This window comes from Poecilia reticulata, chromosome 22 (genome assembly GCF_904066995.2).
Source record: "Poecilia reticulata chromosome 22, P_reticulata-male-v2, whole genome shotgun sequence".
NCBI lineage: Eukaryota > Metazoa > Chordata > Actinopteri > Cyprinodontiformes > Poeciliidae > Poecilia > Poecilia reticulata.
In genome coordinates this window covers 18384924-18410358 of record NC_088851.1, presented here as the reverse complement: position 1 = coordinate 18410358, position 25435 = coordinate 18384924, and the positions used below count along the sequence as shown (strand labels likewise).

The window sequence follows — 25435 nt, the reverse complement described above, 5'->3', positions numbered from 1 at the left end:
GATTTCTCTGCTGAGGTTTAGCGTTCCGAGATTTGTTTTTGTGTCTGATTCGAAGTGATGCCTTTGGAATTTTGTCACTTTGGACATCAGTGGCTGATGTATCAAATGCTGCAGCTGTTTCACCCTAAAGCCCACTGACAAAATCGATGTGGAATGCTTTGTCTCCATTTGAGGTCAACACATGAAACACAGGAAACACTGGGATTAATTAACGCCTGTGTGTATGCCTCATGTGTTATAGGACTGCACAATATTAGGAAATCTTTTTAATGATGATAATAATGGGAAATATTCATATCAAAATTTGTGAAAACGTCCTTTTTTCTTTCCTCTCTTTCTGATTGGTGTTTCCACTACTCTGATTTTTAGCTTTTTTTTGGAATGTCAAGTGTGTTTGATGTGAGCACCTACTTCTGTGAAGACTATTTCAAACTGCCTAAATGTTACATTACCATTTAAAATGCAAGTTCATGACACTTGGGATTTATTAGTCAACAATTATTGCACTCCAAATAGTCTATTCAGTTTCAGCAATTGCAAATACTTAAATTGCAATGACAATATATTACCAATATATTGTGAAGCTCAAACATGCTTTAGGAAATTTATCAACATCAGAACACATTTCTATGATATTACATAAGTGATATATAGTCTCATTCAGTAAATATTGAAAAGTGGATTTATTTAGATTCATTAAATGAAACACATTGTTGCTCATAAGCTGATGTTTTCAAGCCTTTATTTTTGTTGATGGGGATATTCTGCATACATCCAAAAAATACATTAAGTTTAAGATTAGACTATTTTAAAACTTATTTGAATATTACATCAGCTCAATAGAATAAACAATACAGAAATGTGTGCTTAACAGAAAATATCTGCATAAAGGTTATTTCTTTCAAAAGTTACTTCCAGTCTGACAAATGATCAAAAGTGTGGCAATAATGCTATAATATTTGTTTTAATATATTTATGAAATTCCTCAAAGTGCAGTAATCATCATGTACAAGGCTTTGTAAACATAATAGTGTTGTGTGATCCTGGTACATCAGACAAAATGGTATCATTACAGTCCAAAATATGCATATAAAATCACCCATTTACATGTTTCTTAGATTAAGAATGTTGATTTAGAAAAAAAGAAAACATGCCTAACATTTGTCTTTGTTTTAGGCTATTTATTCATTTAATATCACAAGGGAAGAAATGCTTTACACAACATTTAGCTACTGCCTAATTTCTATTGGAATAGTCCTTAAGGCAGATTAAAGAACTAGACATACAAAAACAAGGTCTCATTCTGCCTAGTCCCGCTGAAAAGATTAAAGTTTGATTTACTTTTCCGAAATCGTTACAAGTAGTTCCAAAAGGCATGTGTATTATCTTCCTGAGTTCAAAGCTTGGCCTTCACTGTTCCATATCAAAAGTTTCTTTATATGGAGGAATTTTTCTGCCATAATCCAAAAATACACATTTTTAGTGTGAAAGCAGGATTTCATGTCTTTAGCTCTCAAAACTTGTCATACTTTTACTTGGTTAATGAGCCATCTAATTAGTCAACAGGGTCCACCTGTTTCTAATTTATTCTCAGTATAAATCCAGCTGTTCTTGACCCCAGAGTTTTGTTAGAGAACAGTAGTGAATAAATGGTCATGTTGAGGAGAAAATTGTGGAGAAGTCTGAAGTAGGCTTTTGAACATCTACAGAGAAATGTTAAGTCTACCATCCAAAAATGAAAAGAATATGGCACAACTGTAAACCTAGCAACACATACACTTAAGCTGACAGGCAGGGCAAAGAGTGCATTAATCAAAGAGTCAAGGTGGCCATGCAAGATAGATGGAGCTAAATATTTGGCACTTCTGGATGAAAACCTGACCTTGTACTGGCTGCAGTACAAGGTCGGTACAGTCTGTCCAACTTTTATACAAATGCACTATTTTTTTCCCCAGCTTTTTATTTGTAAGAAATGTAAACCATATATAATTTTCACACAGCTTCACAAGCATGCACTGCTCTGTTTTCATGTAAAATCCAAATAAAATACTTTGAAGTTTGTTGCTATGGCATTAATCCCACAATAGTTATGAATGCATGTGCAAGGCAATGTCATACTAATATTACTTCTTTGCTGCAACATTGAGTAACATTTGCAAGCATTATGTAACTGCATGCTTGATGAGTATAGATGGGATCTCAGAGTGACAGTCATAGCAGACTTCTTTCAACTTTTTGACCTGCCCATGAAGACCTGTTGGCATAAATGGTGAATAAATCGTGTGCAACATATTATCAAATGCTTAAGTAGGTGAAACTGGAGGTGCACTGTATATTCCTATGCCAGACAAGCAATGCTGTAAAGGGGGGTATGGATGAGCACTAAAACACATGTTGTATCACTTCTTAAACTTTTGTGAACATCAGTTCTTTTAATTTTCTAAGGCAATAGATTTGATTTGTGTATCTATCTGCTGTGCTAAACTTATTGAGTCTTACCCTCATTTAAGTTTTTAAGTATTCTAGGAAAACGGCCAAAAATACTAATATAGCAGAACAACTGTTGGAGTCTGTTCAGGTGTAGAAACAAAAGGATTTGTTTTGACAAGCAGTGAATCGTTACTACAATTTCATGTAGAGAAAAGCAAACGCTACTTTTTAAAATATGTTCAAACCACTCTTGTTTTTCAAAATTAAAAATTGAAGTCATAATGAATCAAAAGTTATTCACTACACTCAAAAAAAATGACCTCTTTTAAACCATATAGGGTATTTCAAATGTGATTGTGTGTCAGACTGAAGATGATTTAAACATTTAATGTGATTACCAGCTAGTGGTGTTTTGTGCTTTGCATCATTCTGATCAACTTTCCTGTACTGTTAAATGAAAGCAGACCCACTGCATGTCACTGTCACTATGTGTTTGCTCTGGGGATGGGATGTTTAAGGTAATTTCCAGTGATTGATTTTGTAACGTAATATTTTGAACGTAAAGGTCACATTTTTATCTGACCAAAGAACTTTCTTCCATGCTTGCTGTGTGCCCTTCATGACTTGTACCAAATTACATATTGGACCTCTCATGACTGGTTTTTACAGCCTTGGCTTTCTTCTCGTTCTTAAAAGCCAGATTTATGGATGACACATCTAATATTTGTCCTCTTGACAGTTTCTCCCACTAAAGTTGTGGATCCCTTCAGCTCCCCTTGAACTACCACAGGTCACTCATCTGCTTCTTTGATTAACTCAAACATACATCCTTCCCCAATAATGGATTAAACAATGTTTAGTGAGAGCAAGTTGTATGAATAAGTTGTATTTGTAAATAAGAAAAGTTGTTTCACATTTAGAGAACTGTACTACATAATTTTCTGGGGTTATTTTATTCTGTTTTAGCAAGATTCTTTGTTCATCAACATTTCTTTACATCTACATTTGGCATACTGTTATTAGGATTAAACTTAAAGCACCATAATTCACAGAGAGACACATTTATGGCTGGAGTACTTTTGTAGCAAACCTCTTGGTTTGCTTTTTTAATATTTATAGTGATTATTTGCATGTCTAAATTTTTCAATTTTCTGCCTTGACTGCTTTCATGTTCCTTCAAGATTGTTGAAGGAATCATAAATAGCACTTTTTAAGTACTATTTTTGGACTTTATTATGTGCTAACTTTGCCAAAAATATATGGCAGAGTCATAAAGACCAACTGCTGGCTTTATTATCATTAAATATTGCAGACTCTCTTTATGTTTCCAGCTTATATTTTGTGAGAGGTAGGGCAGCTCTTCTTTCCAAATTAAATAAACTTTCTCTTGCAGAGATTTGAGCCTTTTTAGGAACATGCATTTAGTGGTGGGAGGATAGTGGTAAAGCTAGACTTTAATTTTTATTTTTCCTCATTGGAAACCCTGTATTTCTCACTCTGGTGCATAACATGAGTCTGATCCTGTTGTGGTCCTGGCTTGTGCCATCTAGGATGAGTGAGACTTTCCCAAAAGGGTCCAGGAACGACCACTTAAAGAGACTCCAAGGATAGAAGCTGTCATTATTTCCAGGATGGAAGACAGAGGCCACCTCTAGATGAGGCCACACACAGTTTTTTTTTTTTTGTAGGGAAAGTTTTGTTTTTAAGATTTAGATATTCTTTTACCATGTTGGTGCCTCAACGTTGTCCAAAACTGATTTACGTAAGTGCACAAGGTGACTGAGTTGGATTGTCTATTTTGCTTTATAACATGGGCAAAAACATTCAGTCTGCTCTAAATACTTTGCTAAACTCCCCTTCCACCCTGGGTTTAACTAGGACTACATCCCATCATAAATATGTCATAGTGTATTTAGACTTTCTGCAGTTAAATCTGTAAAGTCCGCAGGATGCCGGCATCTTCAGTAACCTACCATTATGTCATAGACAAGCTCTTATTGAGATGTCAACATTCAATGAATTATCCATCAATTTCGTCATTATTAGATCATGCACACGTCTGCCTGCCATCTAGACTAACCAAGGCAGATAGAGATTTTTAACCATACGGCGCTGATCTGACACTCCAGAACCATCCTGTGGTTTGCAGAATCCTCAAGCTCAACAATTTGTTTTCTTCACCTCTCTTCCACTATATTATATTTTTTTACTTTTTAGGTCAAAATATGACCCAAAATTAGTCTATGACACTCTATAACCCACATTTACTTCCAATGTGTTGTTTAGTAGCGGTCAGAGCTTCTGGACTATTTGAGAAACACTGAATGTCAAAGACAAACTAGAACCGCATTACATCATCTGTTGATTTTTTTGTGAGACCTTGAACATTGCTTGTCTCCTCCTGGGAATTTCTAAAGCCAAAAGTGAACATGTGTGGAAGAGTGAGTCCTAAGTTATCATATTTGCTTGGTTAACTTAGCAAGTTTGCTGTCTCTGTTCTCTTTTAGATTATAGTTACGTATTTTTGTATATGTATGAAATGCTACTGGGAATCAAAGAGCCATTTAGTACAACTAAGCAGCTCTGACATGAGCATGTGCAATAAAACAGAAACAAATGTTTGGCTGTTCAAATTAATTTAGTTGTTTATTTATAAGTACATTTGTTGTCCGTTACGCACAATTTATTAGTTTTTGTCCTCCACCCAGATTTTTTTTTTCTTTTCATAAAAAATAAACTTGGCCCAAAATTACACTATAAAACTTAATAAGTTTAATTTAAAACAAGTGATTCAAGAGGAATCAGTTAATCAATTAATGCATCTATTGACTTAAAAAAAATTCTAAACACTAACACAAAAATTTTAATACTTACTTTTATTGACTAATTCAACTATGCCAATACAGTTACAAATTTTATTTCTTGAAATATGTGGTTATATTATTAATTCTTGAGATGTTCTTTGAAATTTCAATGTGCAATCTGTGTTCGATTACAGATCAAAGTTTCTTTCATTATTCTCCTCTGTAGCCATCATTGTGTTATTCTGTACAAACTTAAAATATCCAATTTGAGTGTTGACAATCTTTGTCTTTCCCCCTTTACCGAACTTTCATGCTTACAGTTAGCAGACGTCTAACTTTCATCCGAACGTTGGCTCAAATGTAATTTAAATGGACTCAGTTGACTCACATTATGTCCCATCCAATGACAAGTGGGTCACATTTTTCCAAAATTAGGTAATTAGAAATTTCAGAATAGATGGTTATTTGGCAAACATTCATTCATTTCTCTGGAATCATTTAGTTTTTCTCCACAGCATCTACTAGCATTTGCTGACATTATTGGCAGGGAATCAGTGTTTTGTTCCCTTGTAAGCCTGCCGAGTCTGTTTGACTGAGTTTGATCTGATGACTAAAGTTCGTGGCAAAGAAAAATATCCATGGTGTGGTAGTCATAAAGTCACATTTTTCTGTTAAAATCTGTCAGTTGATTGTGCTCCATGTGGGATTCTTTTATTTTGTTCTGACCTATTTTCAAAGCTTGCTTTGGATGCTGCTTGCGGTTAACTGCTGACCTTATTCTCATAAATCTGTGATTTATCTTGAATCCTAAGTGGGCTTTAACTGAACTTTCTTAGTTTGTTTACGAATGTGGGGTTCTGCTCCAAGGTCTCTCTTGAAAGCTGTTAAACTTTGGTTTAAATCAATCCCAACATCTTTAGGAATCATGGAGAAATGGAAAAATTTCACATGAACTCAATGTGGTGAACTATTACACAGCTTTATGCCCATTTAACTGCTCAAACTGCCCACTGTTAGTTGAGTGCACTCAAAGTGCACCCATGTGAGATGAGGTGTTTCTTCCTTGTGAGAACTAATTGTGTCTGTTGTGTATCAAGGGCCTTGGCTCCAAGGTCGGTTGGAAGCAGGATTGGGACCGGCAGCCAGGAGAGAAGGTCCTGCAGGATATAAAGGAGAGGAGAGAACTGGAGACGCGGCTTCAAGAGATCCAGCGGCAGCTGGAGATCCTGGGTGTTGGCCAGGAGATGACGGTGAGCTCTAAGTAGCCTCGATCACTTACACACAAACACATAGATGCTTGTGTATATTCTATCACTTCTATCTGAACAATGCTTTTGTTGTGGATTTTTACCACTCAGTGCTCGTAGGTACACCTGTGACAAATTAGTACAAGCACATACACATAGCTCGCTCCTTGTTGTTCTGGTTTGAGGGGACGAGGGCATCACATTTGTATTTATTCCCGAACTCCATAGATTTAGGTTTCTCGTAGCCACAATAAAAGATGTGCATGTTCTCTTCTGAATGCCTCATTTCCCCACTGTTTCATTGTTTCTTTAGCATTCTTTGTTGAGGTTCAGTGTCTTCCCTACAGTGTTCCCCCTAGAAACATTTAAACTCTGTCTGGTTTTTAGAGCTGCCTGCAGAGTTACAACCAGAGGTCTTTTCTCCAAACTCTGTAGCTAAAGACACAAAACAAGAATGTTCCAAGAACAAAGGTGGATACTAAAACTGATTTCTGCTTGCACTGGCATTTGGAACATTGAATCTGGTGCGTAGAGGAGGAGAAGAAAACACTGGGCATAAATTTAGTAGTTTGATTGTGTCATTGGGCTTCATCTCTTTGTGCAGTGCCTTGCAAGAGTATCCACACCCCTTGAACTTTTTCAGACCACATTGCGAAAATTAAACTGTAATAAATTGGCATTTTATGTTGCAAATAAAAAAATCACACATGATTGTGACGTTAAAGGAATATTATACAGTGGGCCTGGCCTATTTGCAGTTCATTGTTAACTGAATTATCTGTCCATGGATTTTTCTGTGTAACATAACTCCAAAATAGTTGCAGAAAAACTACTGAGTTGCACTTTTTTTGTATTCAAAAGAAGTGTCTTGCCCAGGTCATAACAACAGAGGCAGATGGACCGGGGATCAAACCGACAACCCACTGACAAACTTCTACCACTAAGGTCTTTAAAGTACTTATTTCATTAGTACTTTAAAGACCTCAGAGGTTTGTTTGACCTTATTAGTGGATAAAGAGCCTAATTAAGACCAAAGAACACATCAGACAGGTCAGAAATAAGGTTGTAGTGATATCAAAAACCAGGGCAAAATATTCTAGAGCATTTTTCAGTGAATCCTCCATAAATAATGAGTAATGAGCGTAGCATAGTTGCAAATCTACAGAAAAATGGCATAAACAGAGCCAGAAAATTCTGCATTACCAAATCACAGTGTCTAATAGTCAACCATGAGATTAATTTGTATTAATTTTGAGGGTACTGCAGTTTGGAGCAAAGCAGTGATGTACATGAAGATTATTACAACAGAAATGACAGACACTGAGAAGAAGGTGCTTTGTCAGATGAAATCAAAATGTAACTTTCTATCTTCACTTTGAATGCACGACAAAACATGTTGATGGCAAAGTTATGCTGTTGGCAAAGCTGCTGGAAAGATTTATGGAGCTAAATACAGGGGAATCCTGAAAAAAAAAGAAAATGATTAGAGGCTGTAAAAGACTTCAAGTTGTGGGTAGGGTCATCTTTAATCAGGCCTCTAAAAATACAGACAGACGTTTTGGAAGCTCAAAATGGAGAAATTTGTCATGAAGAATGGCTTAATCAGAGTTCAGAACTTGTAAGGGATCTGAAATGTCTATATTCACAGATTTTGCATTTTATCTGACTACGTTTGAGATATGTTGAAAAGAACGGACTAAATATTTAATATCGAGATATCCAAAGTTGGTAGAGACATATCTTAAAACACGATAAGTGTTGACATGGGGTGACTGAATGCACATGCGAGTTTGAAGCTTTTCATATTTGTAAACCATGTATCATTTTCCTTCTACGTCAAAATAATGCAACACTTGGTGTCAGGTTTCCACATAAAATCATACTGCTAGTTGTTCAAGTTTATAACTGTCATGCAATCTAATTGAAGGTGCCTGAATAATTATTAAAAACACCGTTTGCTGAATAACACTGGCTTAATTCACAGATGAACCACATGATGATGCATGTATGTCTAATTTAAGCATTAAAGAGACACACAGTTAGTTTGGTGGTGACATACATAAGTGGCTGCCACACCCTTACATCAAAAGACATTATACCGTGCAGCCAGGAATTATTCCTGGCTTAAATAAGGAACAACAAATGGAATTTCTAGCTAACATGCCGACACTTCATTTGAGTAAACTGTTCTTTCATGGTTGTCACGATACATCAAAACCACCAGTCTGCCAGCTACTGGTCCTGCAGCACACTCTTTACATTCAGCTGTGAGTCACTCACTAATTGGCTGAACCCAGTGAGTGACTTGGGGATGAACTGTTTACTGACAGCGTGTATTCTTAGTGCCAGCGGGCTTGTTTTGAGGCTGTGAAAAGATTTATTAGTTCAGAATTTGTCTGGGAGGGCATTCTTAAAGCAGCCTCACACAGCTGCAGGGTACTCATAAAGTTGATTTGTATAACATCCATAATTCTACCGCTGCCTTACTGTATTTTACTACTGAATACTGACTCTACCTGTTATATAACATTTTTATATGGTTTTAATGACAGTTTTTTTTTTTGAGCCTGTACAAAAAAAAGACTTATTTTTACACAACTTCACAGCTCTACGGTCTGCAGTTTTAAGAAGTACTTTGATATGAGATATTTTCCCTAAAGCAGCATTAAGATACACTTAATATTTAAGTATTTGGACTATTTATATTTTTGGAATTTTCTTTGGCTTTTATTGTAGCAGTTGATATTGTTTTGCATGTATAATACATATATTTCCTACAGTGTGCCTACATTTACATAGAATATGGTTTCATTTCAGAAAGCTCGACTCTGCAAACTTTGAATATTCTTCACACAGTAACAACTTCTGCACCCAGTAATAGCCAGTCTAGCTGAGCATAGTCCAATTCAATTGGCTGTTGAATTGTCCAAATGATTCTTTTTCCAGTGAACTTCAACTTGGAGCCAAGAGAATATCTGTCTCATCACCTTTTGGTTTTCATTGTTCTCTTGTTTTTGTTGCACAATTTCCGGGGAAAAAAATAAGTAAAATTCGGCACATTGATGTGCCGAAATATTTTTAGAGGTAAAAGGTAAGGATTACTCAACATAATCAGTATTAGCTGATGAAAATACATTGAAAGCTCGTCTGGTTCTGTTCTTCCTGCAAACACATGTGGCTGCATTCCTGTATCATCTACAAAAGGAAGGAATCTCCATCTTTTACTATAAACTAAGGGAGTTCTGGCAGGGCAGCCTTATTTTAATCAGACCAGCACCTTCATCTTTGTCAGTAATGCTACTATAAGTGTTATTTAAACCAATATCACTCAGAATCTAGCAAGCAATTCTTTCAAGGTGCAGTTGGATACCCAGAGACATTAAAAAAATATTTAATGTTCTCAAAATCATCTTATTGACCTAACTGTAAAAAAATGAATAAATAAATGAAACTTGATCACACTGTTTTGGCTCAGTTTACTAAGAGAAGAACAAAGACAGGAGGACTCTTCTGACTTTTAGCTGTTTGCCTGGCAGAGGACCACCAGCTCTGCATTGCTCACAGTCAGCTACACCACATACACACGCATGTGATGCAGCACCAGCTCAACACAAGTGTGGGTTGTTCCACTTTTAAGATCTCTTACTTCAGTGACATACCTCAGCTTTATCAGACAGAGGTCCAAAGGCCAGCCGTCCTCTAATGCAAGAAGGCTTCTATTCAGTCCATTCTATTCACAAAATAAGCTTGCAGTACATTTTCCTGTGAAAAGATTGCTACAACACTTTAAATAAATCATTTTACTCAAGGGAGTGCGTGACTACCAAGCAGATTTTGTCTTCAAAAATATGTCATGATTTATAATTTACAATCACATTCAAGGGGGGAAACCTGGGAACACCAAGTCAAAATTGTTCAGGTGCTTTCCATGCTGGGATTTTTGGACCCTGGAATCTTTTGAGAGGAGATCAAGAACAGTGTGCATTAGGATGTAGGTCACGGTGTCAAGATGATGAATGGTACCGAGTTGGAGATGATATTGTCTCGAATCAGCTTGAGTATGTGCCTGATGGCGTCAGTTTGATAGTGGGGGCTGTCAGACTGCCATGGAACCTTCCCCAGCATTTCTAAAATATGATTTTTACATTATTTTCAACTTGGATTGTTTCTTTATTAAAAAGCTGGAACACATCATATGCACGGCAGATGACACTGGAATTAACAAATAATGTTTTTAAACTAAAAGACAAAACAGTTGAAAAAATAAAATGATTCTGCTTCTCCCAATACGGTCCTTAAACATTGACAGACCTATTGAACTGTTCCTAACTTTGTGTTATATAGTCATGGTGAAATAAGTGATCATCAACATGAAAAGGAAACAGCCGGAGTAAGAGGTAAAAAAGTAACTCTTTATCTGTACCGCCAGCCAGTTCCTTTTCACATTTTCCACCTCTTGTTAACAGAGGTAAGCAGTCATCTACTGTCTCTGGGCCAAATATAACATCTCCCAGTTTTCTTTCAGAAAGACTTCAGGAAACTGCTTCAAATTACTAAAATCACTTATAAAGACGTTGTAAAGTTAAGCGTTCAAATTTTGTGAATTTTGTGAAAAAGTAATTGCCCCTTAAACCAATTATCTGCCATCTATCGTTTCTGATAACTGGCAATGACTGTTTTACTTAGCTGTGGAGGAATGTTGGGTTTTCTGACAAGAAAGGTCTGCTTAAGGTCATGTCACAGTATCTCAGTTGGATTTAGGTCCACACCTCTACTGGACCACTCCTTTCTTACCCTTTTCTCTATCGCGTGTTTTGTTAGACAACAGAAATCTTGGTCCCATCAAGTCATATGCCCTGATGTAGGATTCCAGTCCCAGACAATCACACTTCCACCACCAGTTTTAACTGGTAATATTATTCTTCTGAAATTATATAAAGTGACACACAGTTACCCAAAAGTTCCTGTCATTACTCCACAAAATAATTTTCCAAAAATCTGTTTCCAACATAAGCAATACCCTTGTTGATAAATTTATGGCATTTTGAAAACCATAACAATTTCGCCCAATTTCTCCTGTTGAATTATACACTGACCTTAACTAATGGAAGTGAGTTTTAAAGTGCTTCAGTTGTTCCGTGTTTAATGTACTCCTGGAATATTTTTTGTACACCAACCACTCCTTCCACTATTTCATGTTTTCTCCATTTCTGACTTTAATGTGGTTCTCTGGAGTCCCAAGGCCTTTGTAATGACCTTGCAACTATTTCCAGATTAAACAATGTCAATGACTTTGTTTCCCATATTAGCTTGCATTTGTTTAGATCAGGACATGCTATGATGCTTTTGAAGATTCTTTAGGGCGTTTTCATCACGACAATAAATTTACTTTATTGTCGTCCGTTGATGAGTTTAGTTGTGGTTTGCTAATTTTGATCACTGCTGACATTGTGGTGTTGGGTAAGTGTTTGTGAAATGTCTCTGAGAAAACTCTACATTAATGTGTCTGCATATTGGTCTGCAGAGACACATCCTTGTTATAAAACATTCAGGCCAAAGAACAACTGTCCATGCTTGTGCTTTTGATTTATGATCGTATTGTTCATCTTTGTAACTGGAGAGTCATCACAAGGCCGGATCACAATCTACATCTTGAAAGATGTAAATTGTGTCATTTACTGAAATTATAAATTATAAATATAACAATTTATAATTGACCACCATTGTTTGGATTGTTTTGTCCAGGTGATGTACATCTCTCAGTTTATCGTTCTTTGATAAAGAGCTGGAGAGATTCATAGGGTGGTCTGGATGACAAATAATGGATGGTCAGTATTAGTTCCATCTAAAAGGGTTAGATGAGATAGAGGAATGTGATTCGTTTTTTTTTTTGCCTTAAATTACACAGTAGAATGAGGCAAAAAAGGGGAAACAGTCAGTTAGGTGTCATATTTTACTGAAACTGGGAGAAAAGTTATGGATCTGTAAATAATTGTTTTAAAACAGAAAAAAGATCTAATTCTATGCTCCTGATATTAATTTTAAATGTTCAAATTACATTCCAGTGAAATATTTTTGAAACATATTACCGTCCATGTTCTGCTGACCTAAAAACGTTATGACCCACCCTTAATCCACCCCTGTCCTACTCAGTGCCTTTGAGCCTTACAAAAAGAAGTGGGTGAGGACATCCTTACTTTAAAGCCAGGGACATTCTGTTCAGTGTTGGATGATAGCTGGAAACACAAGCAAACGTGCTGAGAGAATGATGATGATTGTCATTCAAAGATTTTAACATTTTGCTTCTCTGGATATGTTTCAGTCATAACTCTCATCCTAAGAAAGATACTTAGTTGATATTATTGAGACAAATTGACTGAGGGTTTTTACAGCTGTTAAAACAAAGATCAGTGTTGTCACACCAGGAGACGGGAACCGTCTGTGAGGACTCATGTCCAGGTAAATTCAGGAGTTGCACGTGTTCACAGCGAGAAACTTTGGTACAAAAATGACAGCTGCCAGATGACACATTAGCCCCGAGAACAACTTCAGATTCTCCTCTGAATCAAATTTAAGAAAGTTGGCTTTCAGACTTGGTCTCATATTCAGTCCAAAGCAGGCAGCATGTGAGGAGTCAGACTTATCTTTAAAAAAACAGTACTTGCATCCAAGTAAAAGTGCTTTTTTCCCTCCAAACACCTTCCAACTAAGCACACGGGACAGCAGAACTGCATCAGTTTGTTTCTGTGATGTGCCAATCTTCTGTCGGGTCATGGACTGATGCAAGACATTATTTTCATTTGTCCATTTGGAGTCCAGCAAAAACTGTTCTGAGCAAAAATTAGGTCAGGATGTTGGAGAAGATTGTGAGTTTAGCCAGGGAATTATTCTGTCTTCACTTTTCAGCTTTGTTCCTTTGGACTCACAAGATGTAGATCTTGGGACATTTTCAGATGCAACACTGTGTTTGCTTTCACATACACACAGAAGTAGCACTTTGGATTTGAACTAACACATGCTTTTGATTTATGTATGTGTATTTTTTTTTTTTATTGCAGAATGAGTCAGCAGACCTTACTGAGGAGCAGTTGCTTTGTCTGCTGGATGAATGTGAGAGGACAGAGAGTTGGAGCCAGGACAATCTGAGGAACAAAACAGCGCCATCAGGACCTTAAAAACATCCATCTTGCCCATGTGAATTACTGCCTCCAAAACACATCACCTTGGTTTTGTTTTCTACAATGAACTCATTCGTAGACTATTACAAATTAATGGAAATACAAATATTTATAAAGGTTGATAAGCATTTTTTTTTTACTCTAATGGCGTTCTTGTGTTCCACATGTGGCTGGATTGCAGTCCATTGCTACAGTTTATGTTCTCAAGGAAACAGTTGCTAAGGCACTCTTTGTATCAACCTAAGTATCAGTAAATGACAAATAGCATTGCTGTCATTAACTAGTTATTAGATGCAGCTGCACACAAACTGGATCATGGCTAATTTGAAGAACCACTTCATGAACACAGTCATGATGCCTCTTTAGGTTTTTCCAATGTTCCTGTCATTGGCCGTGTTATAGCAGCGCTTAGCAACACATGTATCACATTCACACAAAGATGTGACTTTACAATCTATGGGATTTATGTGTAAATTTGAGGTTTCTGCACCTGCACCAGCTGATCACTGAAAATGTTTCCTTTAGCTTATTGTCAGTGTCTGAGGGGGATAGTTATGTACAGAGTCTGTATAGAGTCTGTTTTTCACAATGATCTGATTACACTGAGGCTCTGAAACGAAGTTGTTTTTTATGACCTGACCTGCCTCTATTGTTTAATTATAAAAAAAACTCTCTGAGACTTATACTTTCTCTTCCTTCTTCTTCTTAATCATGATACCAGGGCTATGCCTAGACAATGTCATAGGTATATTCAGTATTAAAAACATCTGACTTCAGGTATTCGGCCAATGCACAATTTGGAGATATAATCACTGTTACCAAGCTCATTCATGCAGCAGCCTGGGCAAAAATATGCTTCCAACACAATCTCAGCATAGAAATCCTGTGAAAGATCAACATTGTTGAGGAATGTTACATTCTAGTACATCGTAAAAGAGTTTCAAACACCCTGCAGGAGTTACCCAAAATTTTGGTAAATGTGTACATCATGGTGAAGTGGTAATGTAAGGGTACCCTAACCCTAATGATGTAAAGGGCATTTCACTGATAGTCTGTAAAGGGCATTTCACTGATAACTTTTAAAACTGTTATATGCAGTAAAACAAATCTTTGAATTATTTATGTCTATGGTTGTAGTTTTATTGTTTATGGAACAGGGTTGATTTGGGCTTCATGAGGGTGATGGGCTTTTCCAGCCCATCACCCTCTGGGCTACCAAGATCATCTACTTATGATCATGGTAAAGGTCTCGGATTAATAACAGCTTGAGAAAATGGACCTCACAGGAGCTTTATTTTAATCTAAATCCACTCCTCTGTTAAAAGACAGCAGCATTTTCAATGGTGCTTGTGCTGTAGTTTTTAAGAATTTTTCAGAAGCCATTGATAGGAGTTAGTTTGGTTTTTTTTTTTCTCTGCACCTGCCTGATATGTGCCTGGAGGCTTTGTATTTCTCCCATTCTGGAACTCAAACACCTACAGACATGTTCATCTCACTCCTCACCTCTCAAACACATTCTGACCCCATTGCAATGGCAGGAATTCCACTTGACCTAAAACATTAACAAAATGAACAAGTTCAGTCTTATTGAGATGCAAGTGCTAAACTATCTGCCAGGGACTCTAAACAGACCCTTACGCTCTGTCTTTATTCCATATTATGTGTATATTTTTTTGCCCTCCTTTTCTTCTCTGTATATAATCCACACAATAAGTTTCCAGATAGTAGAAACTGTGTACTGCTCATTGTTGGTAATGGAAACCCAGTGAGCTCACTACGGCAAGAATGAGGTCACTAGTAATGTAAAGAGAGACGCACAGCAAACTGAGACTGTCTGGGGTTTAGATAACTCTTCCTGTGATAGACTTAAAGTAGCTGTTGGACGTCTGCTTGCAGTTGAGATGTTGGTGGAGCGTTATGGTGAAATCCCATTTAGTTGATGGAATTCCAACTTACATGCAGAGACAAAGAATTGGGTTCCCTCCTAAAAGGTTTGAGAGTTTGTTGCTGCAATGAGAAATTCTTGAATGGGTGCCGTTGTCTGTAGGTGTTCAGAGATATTTGTGTAATATGTGAGATGTGAATGAATGTGGTGCTTGAGTGGGTCATACTTCATTTTGAGATTCCCTGCAGCAGATTACAAAAGACACTCCCTTTTACCAAATTCTTTTTAGACTCCGAGCACATACCAGTAGCATGACACACCAATGTTCACCTCCTTTACCATTGAAAATACCCTGATCTGAGCAGTTATGAGTTGAAAATCATGTGCAGGTGCATCTCAAAAAATCATATCATTAAAAAAATATTTGTTTTAGTAATTATTCAAAAAGTGAAATTTATATATTACAAAACTAATGGGCAGTGACACTTCAATTGCACACTATTGCTAATTTTGAAGATTGCAGCTAATCAAGGTTCAGTTTTTCAGAAATGTTTCTTATTACACGAAGAATCTATTCTACACAATTCTAGGGTAGACTGGTGACTTTACAGTCACTGTTAAAGAAGCTGACTTGCATAGTGTTTCATCCAAGCGGAAAGAAACGGAAAGTTAAGTGTAAAGAAGAAGTTATGGGGAAGAGGGGAAGTACACAATCAGCATTGGTAGAGTACAATCAACAAGGATGGACACAATCTTGAAAGAATTGTGAAGCAAAGCTAACATGCTTTTCTTGTAAAGGTCTATAACACACATATTGTTGTATTTAAGTTTTCCTTTTAGTGTGTGTCTTTTTTGGTAATTTCGATTATTGAGGCTTACAGCTAAGAAAAACAGTCACAGAAGGTTAATAATGAAGAAGGTGTCTGTTGACACTGTATTTTATCCAGTCATATAAGTCAAAAATCAAGTGGAAGGAAAAGTATAAATTTGTTTTTTCCACTTTGCTTGTGCATGTTTTCCGCCCAGTTTTCTCTTCCACTTATCTTCAAATTAATACGTTTGATCACAGGGTTCTTTGAATAATCTGCTTCTTTACCAGTGACTGTTAATAAAGAATAAAGATGACTAGATTTATTTTTATGAAGGGTTTATTGTTCACTTGACAAAGAACCAATAGCAGGAGTATAAACGACACTTTGAGTAGAAACTATAGTACAAATGTTTATAGAAAAGTTTCACTAATAATTAAAAAAAGAGACATACAAAAATCAAAATAACAAAGACATCCTCATGTCAGTGTGCAAAAAAGTTTATACAGATAGAAACGCTTCCATAGGAGGTTACACCTCGAGATAAATTATTTAAATAGCATATATCTACACAAATGACAAAAAATCTGAATAATTTATCAAAAAGGCACAAGAAATACATATTGCAAAACATATTCAAAACATTTCTTTAATCCTTTCCTGTTCGAGTTTGTTGTACTAGAAAAATATCTTATATACAGCATATGAATGATAATAGTCTTGCTTTTAAAAATGTAAGCCAACAAATGTATACTCTGTTACTAAAACAATTGTTTCTTGTGTATTGCTGGCCTTAATAAAAACTATGAGGTAATATTTGTACATAAAGGGTTTCCTTTTTTCCCCCCTTTGTCAAAAACACTCAAACTCAGGCACGTCATCATGCACACTGTGCAGAAAGCAGGATACATTTGTTTTTTACTTCACATAATTAGAAGTAACTGCATATATTTAGAGGATGTTAACCATAGAAGGTTGCTCATAATATTTAATGATAGCAAGATGCAGTGAGGAGCTAAAATTAAAACCTCTATGATGAAAGAATAATAAAAATAAAAAAGAAAACTGGCCTTCATTATAATTGAGATTTTAAGACAAGGTTTTCATATAAATTGTGTTCCAAGGTCTCCTGCTCACGGTCTTTCTTTCCTGAGAAGAGTATTTTTTTGGGCCAGGACATTGCATCTGCAGCCAACAGTGTGAGGGGGACACCAGGACAATTCAAATTAAATTCTGATTTTAATTTCTTCATTGCTATTCTCTTTTGGTGTCACACATGCACAAAAAAACAAAACACAACATTCACTCTCTTCAATAAGAACAGTCATTCTTTACTGTCCACAGTCCCTCAACAGTTCCTTCACAGGGGATTACTTTCTGCTTGTTTTTTTTTTTTTACCCCATCCTTAAAAATGTCTTTTAATGCTTTCTTCGTTCTGAGTACTGCATCATTCAGTCCACAGCAGATGTATGTTAATGCTCAAAAATTAGTATAAAAATGTAAAAAAAAAGAACAACTCTCTTCCCTTTGCTCCCTCATCCACAGAGGAATAACAGTTCAGTTGTGCAAAGCAATAAAATGTGGCCCTCTTCTGATGCAGATCAGCGCAGACAGACAAAGAGAGGCAATTTCTTCTTAGCAGAGCTGCACTCACAATGCGTGCAGTTAACTTTTCCTTTTTATTTGGCTTCAACTCCTGAGGTCCCTTTCTCCCCCTTATCTCCTTTGCTCAACATACCTCCATTGTGCATTTCTCAGAGGACAAATAAATGAAACTGAAACTGATGTAGGCCTACGCTGATACATTCTTCCCGAAGGCTCTGTGGTGCAATTATGTATCTGCAAGACAAAGCAAAGAAAATACAAATTAAAAAAAGTCTAAGCGAAGAGAATTGTTTCTGAACTGTCTAATCTTACATAAGTCTTACCTCTACATTCATATTTGAGGTCTGAGAAGTAAACCATCTCCTGAGAGAAGACATACAAGCCTAGTCGCCCACCAGCATATGTCTTATCATAAATGTTTCCAGAATCCGCCATGATTCTCTTGCCTTCATACATGACCACTCTAAAAGATAAATACAATCATACTGTAAGCTACTGTAAAAGTTGCGAAGGAATTACATAATTTCTGACATAAATCAGGTTTTGAACTCACCTAATAAGTCCAGTCTTGGGTCTGTGGGTTAGGTGCCATCTATAGGCGGTAAAGTCCTTCCAGCCAATATTCTTGGGGTCGTGCCACAGAGTACGGACCTGAAAATCAAGAGTGGCAAGGATTGAAGTGAAAATAGCAACAAAAAAATGATGTAACCTGAAACACTGACTCAAACACCATGCTCTCACCTGTCCTGCGGTGTCTCCGGTGTGCCACAGAGCGTTTCTGAGGTGTTCGCCAGGCCCTGTGGTGGAATTTACAACTTTGATTGACAAGCCAGAGTAGCCTTGAGCTCTGGTGGGTGTGTGGGACCAGTAAGTCTGTGTGATCTGTTTCCACATCACTGTGTAGAAGCGGGAGCTCGACTGGTAGCCAAACACGAACCCGGCATAGTCATCATCTCTGTCCGTGTTGATGAAGAACGTTCCACTGAAATCCACGGCACTGAACTCATCGTAACCTGTAGTGGAAAGAGCATGATTTAGGGCAGCCACTACATATAGAAGTTATAACTGGAGGACCATGTTTCTCTGTGGGTTACGTACCAACAGCAATGCCGGGATCGCAGTTGACAGTCTGCACCAGCTCCTTGCCTTGATGCCTCACCACCCAGTTGGGGTCAATCTGAGAGGTGCCTTTGGGATCCAAGGGAACCATCTGGAATCTGCGGAAGTCTGTTTCACTAATGGCAAAGTTCTCAGGGCAAACATCGTGGATGTCCAGGACATTGTCTTGGTCAAAATCATCCTTGCAAATATCTCCACGGCCATCACCTTCAGGGAAAATTTGAATATGGAAATAAAAAAGCAAAAAAATGAGAACAAAGATCCTTAAATTGCTACAAATAAGAGAGATTGTAACAGTTTTTTGGAAAGCTTACCATCAGAGTCCAGCTGATCAGGGTTAAAAGCCAATCGGCAATTGTCTTTATCATCAGGAATGCCGTCATTGTCATCATCATGGTCGCAAGCATCACCTTTGCCATCTTTGTCATGGTCAGCCTGGTTGGCATTGGAAATGTATGGGCAGTTATCCAAGTTGTTCTGGTGACCATCCTCATCAATGTCTTGGTTGTTGTCGCACTTGTCTCCAATACGGTCCGAGTCAGAGTCGACCTGCAAAAGAACCGCATTCCTTTTTGATGAGGTTTTCCAAAGACAAGCTCTTCTTTTTCACCCGTCTTTTTATGAGAAGTGTTGTGCTGGGTACATGTCTTTTGGGTATGCAAGCACTTTCCATAACTAAGACATCTCCAGATACTTTGTATTTTATGCGAAAGGTTATTTACCTGGTCTGGGTTGTGCTCGAGGGGACAGTTATCACAGTGATCTCCAACACCATCCCTGTCTGTGTCTCTCTGGTCAACATTGTACACATATGGGCAGTTGTCATTCTCATTCAGAATACCTGTTGAGGAAAAGTATATATATATTTATATTTTTTAAATCCTTAGCCTTCTTTCTAAGTAATTAGTTTGAGTTTGCAGAGATTTCTTACCATCGCCATCAATGTCGACAGCACAGGCATCTCCCTCTCCATTGTTGTCTGTGTCTGTTTGGTCAGTATTAGCCTCAAACACACAGTTGTCACAGCGGTCACCAACATCATCCCTGTCTGCATCATACTGGGCAGGGTTGTACACTCTTGGACAGTTATCCTATTTTAATGGAAAAAAAACCATTATAATATGTAAAGGTGGGACATAGGTGAAAGAGTTTATATGTAAAGGAAAATCTGTGTTTCTAGCATTTTTCTTTTACTTTGGCTGCAAAATAATATTCCAGAAGTATTTTAAACTACATTTTTCTTTCCCAACTTTCCAAATCCACAAAAGAGAATTATGGGCAACCAGCCACCATATCCTCAATTCTGGCTTTATGTGAAAATTATAGTACATTATCCCTGTGCTACTGACTTTCCACTGTGACATTTTGGTGAAAGCACACAAACTGAAGCGCTTTGCATTCCGATTGCCCAGAGGAAGGATGGCTGCAGTTGATTGCTATGTGTGGTCTCTAGGGAAAGCAGAGCTTTGGGCTGAAAAAACTCCCAGATTACTCACCCTATCATCGGGAATTCCATCATTGTCATCATCCTGGTCACATTCATCCCCAAGGCCATCTTTGTCATGGTCTTCCTGGCCAGAGTTGGGAAGGTTCGGGCAGTTATCCTACAAAGGAACAAAAGTGAGGTTAGGAAAACAATCATCATAATAATACAGTGCTCACAGATCATAACACCCTTTGGTGTTTTTGTCCATGTGGGGTATGGTTACCTTTTTGCAGTGATAAGTGGCGTTCTCCACACACGGCAGATCAGTGTTAGGCCATCCATCCAGGTCACTGTCCTCTCCACAAATCCGGCCATTCCCGGCATATCCTGGCTTGCACTCACAGCGGAACATTGACTCGGAGTAGACGCCCAAATATATGCAGTTCGCATTTTTATGGCAGTTGTGGCTACCATCCTTGCAAGGGTTGCGGGGAGTGCACACCTAAAGTAATTATAGAGGGTTAAAATATGCAAGCTGTTCATGTGCAAGCCCTAGCTGCAGCGAATAATAGCAAACAATCCACACCTGCTTTTTAGCAGTTGCCTGTTCCACACCTCTTCCGAAAGGTTGGGGGCCAGAGAAACGGGAAGGACAGGGGAGGCAGTTGTAACCTGGCTCAGTGTTCTCACAACGATGGATTCCATTGTGAGTATGGCAAGCATCTGGGACCTCTTTGCATTCATCAATGTCTGTGCAGGTAATCCCATCACCAGTGTAGCCAAGTGGGCACTTGCCACACTCAAATGAGCCGTCACGGAAGCTGGTGCACTTTGCACCAGGGAAGCATGGGTTGGAAAGGCAACCATCTGTGTCCAAACATAGTGTTAAACATTAGATGAATGTCATTGGATGATGTTGGACTTTGTTTTACTTGCGTGCAAAAATTAGACGCATACCAATAGGGCAGTCTTGTTTGTTGCAGATTTGGACCATGGTAGCATCGCCAATGCAATCTTTTCCTCCGTATTTAGGCATTGGGTCATTGCAGAGGCGGTTTCTTGTTTGGACTCCTCCACCACAGGTTGCAGAGCAGGTATCCCATGGTGACCAAGGTCCCCATTCTCCATTAACTGCAAAAACGAAAATCATATTATTATTCAACACAAAAAAATAAATAGCTGCAAAACTTTGGTGATGGTGTCTAACTCACTGGGACAGGGCGACATTTGGCAGACTTTGGTGTGACGTCCCTCTCCTTGGCAGTCTCTGCCACCCATCTGCGGTGTGGGGGAGTTGCAGAGACGGATCTGTGTCATGACCCCTTCGCCACAGGTCACAGAGCATGAAGACCAGGGCGACCAGTGGCTCCAACCTCCATCCTGCTTGACTGTAGAGCAAAGCATGCACAGTCAATTCACTGCATTTTCAAGCAGTGAAAAAGGACTAGTTTTATGATGTTCTGTAGCTTACAGCGCTTGTCGCATTCCTGCGGGTAGCAGTCACGGGTCTGGACAGAGGTGCCCTCACACTTGCTGTTGATGCGGTCACAGGAGCGTCCACGCTGCTGGATTCCACGACCACAAGTCACAGAACAATGGGTCCAGTCAGACCAGGCAGACCAACCACCCTCGGGAAAGTCACTCGCTATAATTGACAGACATGAGGTTTGAAAATTCTCAGTAAGATGCCAGGACAGAATTTTTTATTTAATAGGTCTTAATAAGGAACGTACGTGTTCCACAGCGTGGGCAGCATTCTCCATCGGGCACAGTGGCATTGGCGCAGGGGATGAGAGGACAGGAGATTTTGCGACATATGGTTGCAGAGTTCTGGATGGGAGAATAGTTTAATGAGTGCAAACATAACAGCTATGAAAAACAAGACCTGGCTGTTCTTGTTCCAAGTCTAATTGCTGCATTCCAGAAAGGAATGATCTTATTAGATATGTAAAACACCTGCTGTGTCTATAAAGAACCTGCAGAGATCTTCATAAATACTGTCCTACTAAACAGCCAAAAATAATATCACAGTACATGATTAGCCTTCACTAGAAGAACCCCATGCTGCTTCAATAATCATTTCTGACAGTATGCTATTGCTTTCAAGCAGGATAATAGTAATCACAAGGAAGAGTGCTAATGTGATCACTGTTCTGACATTATTGCAGCAGACAGCTGACTCCAAGTTTGTGTAAAGGTTACATTCCTGGAAGTGTTCTCACACTCACCTGACAGGTGCACTCTGTGCAGCCATCCACTGTCCATTCATCTTTGTCCTTGTGCACAATGCCGTTATGGATGCAGACTCCATTGTGGATGATGATCTGATTTTTCAGTAACTCGCTATCAGTGGACTGGGAGAAGAAAAAAAAGAGAGCATGAGAGTGAGAAGTGGGGTTGCTTGGGACAGAGGACGGAAAAGTTTCACTTTGCCAAGGTTCCAATACAAATGAATCACTGATTAAGACATTGCTGGAATCTACCAGAGCACTGCAAATGTGACTAACCGGCCAAACATATTTATGTATTCACTGGCGTCTCATTAACAAAATTGGCTGGGGACAGCCATTACAGTGACAAGTGGGTATGCACTAGAAATCTGTTAATTCAAAGCAGAAGACTGAAAAAGAAAGAGTGAATCATGGCAAAGAGAAGACATTGATGGCTCACTGAACTTACCACTTTTTGGAGTTGATTTGACAGCTGCTTAACAATCACATTGAGTCCCCTGAGCTCCTTAAACATACTGGTAATATCCTCACATGAGAAACCGCAGACAGTCTGCAGATCTGGGGGAGAACAGGCCAAATTAACTCAGCTCTTGGGGAAGAAGAGTTACTAGTGGAGTAAAAATTCTAACATTACTTTTAAGAGAGGAGAGATCTCACCTTTGGATTTGTGGCCAGTATAATCGGTTCTAATGGCAGGACTGGAACCATTGACTGGGTTGTCCAGGGTCATCATTTGGGTTAAAGCAGCTGCAAGTGAATAAGAGCAGAATGGAAGAGTTGATTTTGATTCATAGCTTTGTGGTCAACATAGGCAAATCTTGCATTGATGGCATCAGTCCAGCATATATTGTAGTTTTTAATGCTGTCTCCATCCCAGGGCTTTTGTCATTTGGAAATATAAACTAAATGTGACTGCATTGTAATAAAACGAATACCACTTCGATTCCTTTAACAATAGCGCTCTGGGCAGTGAGCCATATCGCCCTATCATAAACCACTACTCATTATTAAGGCGGTTGTCTGTCAGTTATTGCATGTTTTTCAATCTTACCTCCACTTTTGCATCCCTTATTGGTCAGTATGGCATCTAGAGAGGTTCCAAAGACAAAATGGACATTCTGGAGGACTCCCTTCAAAAAAAAAAAAAAAAAAAAAAACAGGAAAAAAATTACATAAATAATGCCTAAGATTAAATAATGCCTATTCAGTATTAGTAATAAATGTATTCCTCTTACCATAAACTTGTCCTTCACTGCCCCCTTTCCAATCCTGAGTCGGGCTCTATCTGCCAACTCCCTGGACAGTAAAGTTTGGATTGGCACATCCATCTCTGACACATTGATCTCTTCACAGCCCACAAAAAGCTGTGCCCTGTCGTCCTGGATGAACAGCGTGAGGTTCTTCCAGTGCCCATTGGCCAAGCCGGCATCTTCGATGGACACCACCTGCAGCTGCCTCTCGGTGGAGTAGACCAGATCAAGAGTGTTCGCCTTCCCGTTAGAAATGATCTCGAAGATAGGGCCAGATCCATCGGTCTTCTCGACTGTCAGCAGGCTGCCTCTAGTTTTCTTGGACTGCTTCAGATTAAGTAGTAGGAGGAATCCCCGCTCGGCCTGGATGGAGTCGAGGAGGTCCCTGAAGGAGGCGTCGGGGACTGGGGGGATCAGGTCTGCGTTCAGGACCTTGTATGCGGGACTGTAAGGGTCTGCGCCTTTGACTAGACTCACTCCGTTGTGTCTTTTGCTCACCCTCGCCAGCTCAAATAGGTCATACACACTGTTATCATCGCGACTCTCTGCGGTCAAACAAAACAAAGGCATTGTTATATATATTTTTTCTCTTCAAGGCAAAGTGTATAAAAATAACGAAGAGCACAGAAAAAAATGGTCTTAGTTTGTCTTTATTTCACGTTAAATTAACCCCAGATATGTCTAAATTATTTCCAATGTCATAACCACCATCTCAAAAAAAAAAAAAAAAAAAAAAAAGGCGCATTTCCCTCCTTACCTGCCAATCTGGCACCATCGCAACTCCAAAGCATCAGCAGAAAAAAGATGCCATACAGCATCATCTTGAAATCTTGAAAAGCTCCTATTCCAACCAAAAAAACAATAATTACTTTACACATAAGCCAGAGATGAACTTCAGATTAAACAAAAAATAATGGCAATATAATACTAACCTTTCAATAAAAAAAGTTTTAAAAAAATTAAAAATGGAAAGAAAAAAAGATCCTCGTTTCAAATATTGTATATTCCGTTCCTCTTCTTCGCAGCTCTAATGACAGTTTAATTGGATAGCTGGGAAGTCTCCTCTTTTTATCCCGGATTCTCCACTGATTCCACTGACCTGGACTTCTGTCTTAACTTCTATTTAAATGCCTAAAGGACATTCCTGAGCTCCTGTTAGACCAATGAGAATCCAGCGCTAGAGACGGAGAAGGGACGGGCTTGTTATCTTACCTCACATCCAGTCAGGGTAATATCCGAGACGCACAGAGGGGAGAGACGAGAGAAAAAAAAGACGCATTCCTGAGCTGAATTTCCATCACCAGACAAATATTTTATCCACGCACCAAAGCCAAGACTTGGTGGTTTCCGGTCAGATAAAAGCTATAGTTTTAACAGATTTAATGATGTAATGTTGTTTTATTCCACTATGAGAACGATTATTTATTTTTTAATGATTCAGAATTAGGAC

The 25435-nt window shown here is 38.4% G+C and overlaps 2 protein-coding genes across 2 annotated transcripts in view; one reads left to right on the top strand and one right to left on the bottom strand.

Annotated features, from left to right (window-relative positions):
- The window catches only part of fsip1 (fibrous sheath interacting protein 1), a 32295-nt gene extending 17953 nt beyond the window's left edge, over positions 1-14342 (top strand). Inside the window, exons 9-10 of the mRNA XM_081603373.1 lie at positions 6332-6484; positions 13540-14342. Coding sequence (XP_081459499.1) covers positions 6332-6484; positions 13540-13656 — 270 coding nt within the window. The 3' untranslated portion in view covers positions 13657-14342. The remainder of the gene's footprint in view (positions 1-6331; positions 6485-13539) is intronic.
- A 2332-nt stretch (positions 14343-16674) lies between these two features.
- On the bottom strand, positions 16675-25185 carry thbs1a (thrombospondin 1a). The gene is made up of 22 exons (XM_008399384.3): positions 24918-25185; positions 24743-24826; positions 23971-24530; positions 23787-23865; positions 23393-23482; positions 23184-23293; positions 22733-22858; positions 22238-22334; positions 21976-22149; positions 21716-21892; positions 21462-21635; positions 21091-21371; positions 20788-21006; positions 20575-20682; positions 20010-20169; positions 19801-19919; positions 19393-19627; positions 19058-19285; positions 18701-18972; positions 18513-18610; positions 18283-18422; positions 16675-18193 (listed from the first exon to the last, which is right to left on the bottom strand). Exons 2-22 carry the CDS (start codon positions 24804-24806, stop codon positions 18186-18188), a joined length of 3519 nt encoding a protein of 1172 aa, XP_008397606.1. The 5' UTR covers positions 24807-24826; positions 24918-25185; the 3' UTR covers positions 16675-18185.
- Between the last annotated feature and the right edge of the window lie 250 nt (positions 25186-25435).

Coding starts and splice junctions, on each gene's coding strand:
- thbs1a (XM_008399384.3), bottom strand. CDS start 24,806: ATGATGCTGTATGGCATCTTTTTTCTGCTGATGCTTTGGAGTTGCGAT. Junction 19,286..19,392: donor TGATCAGCTGGACTCTGATG/GTAAGCTTTCCA, acceptor TTTTCCCTGAAG/GTGATGGCCGTGGAGATATT. Junction 18,611..18,700: donor CCGGAGACACCGCAGGACAG/GTGAGAGCATGG, acceptor CTTGATTTTCAG/GTCCGTACTCTGTGGCACGA.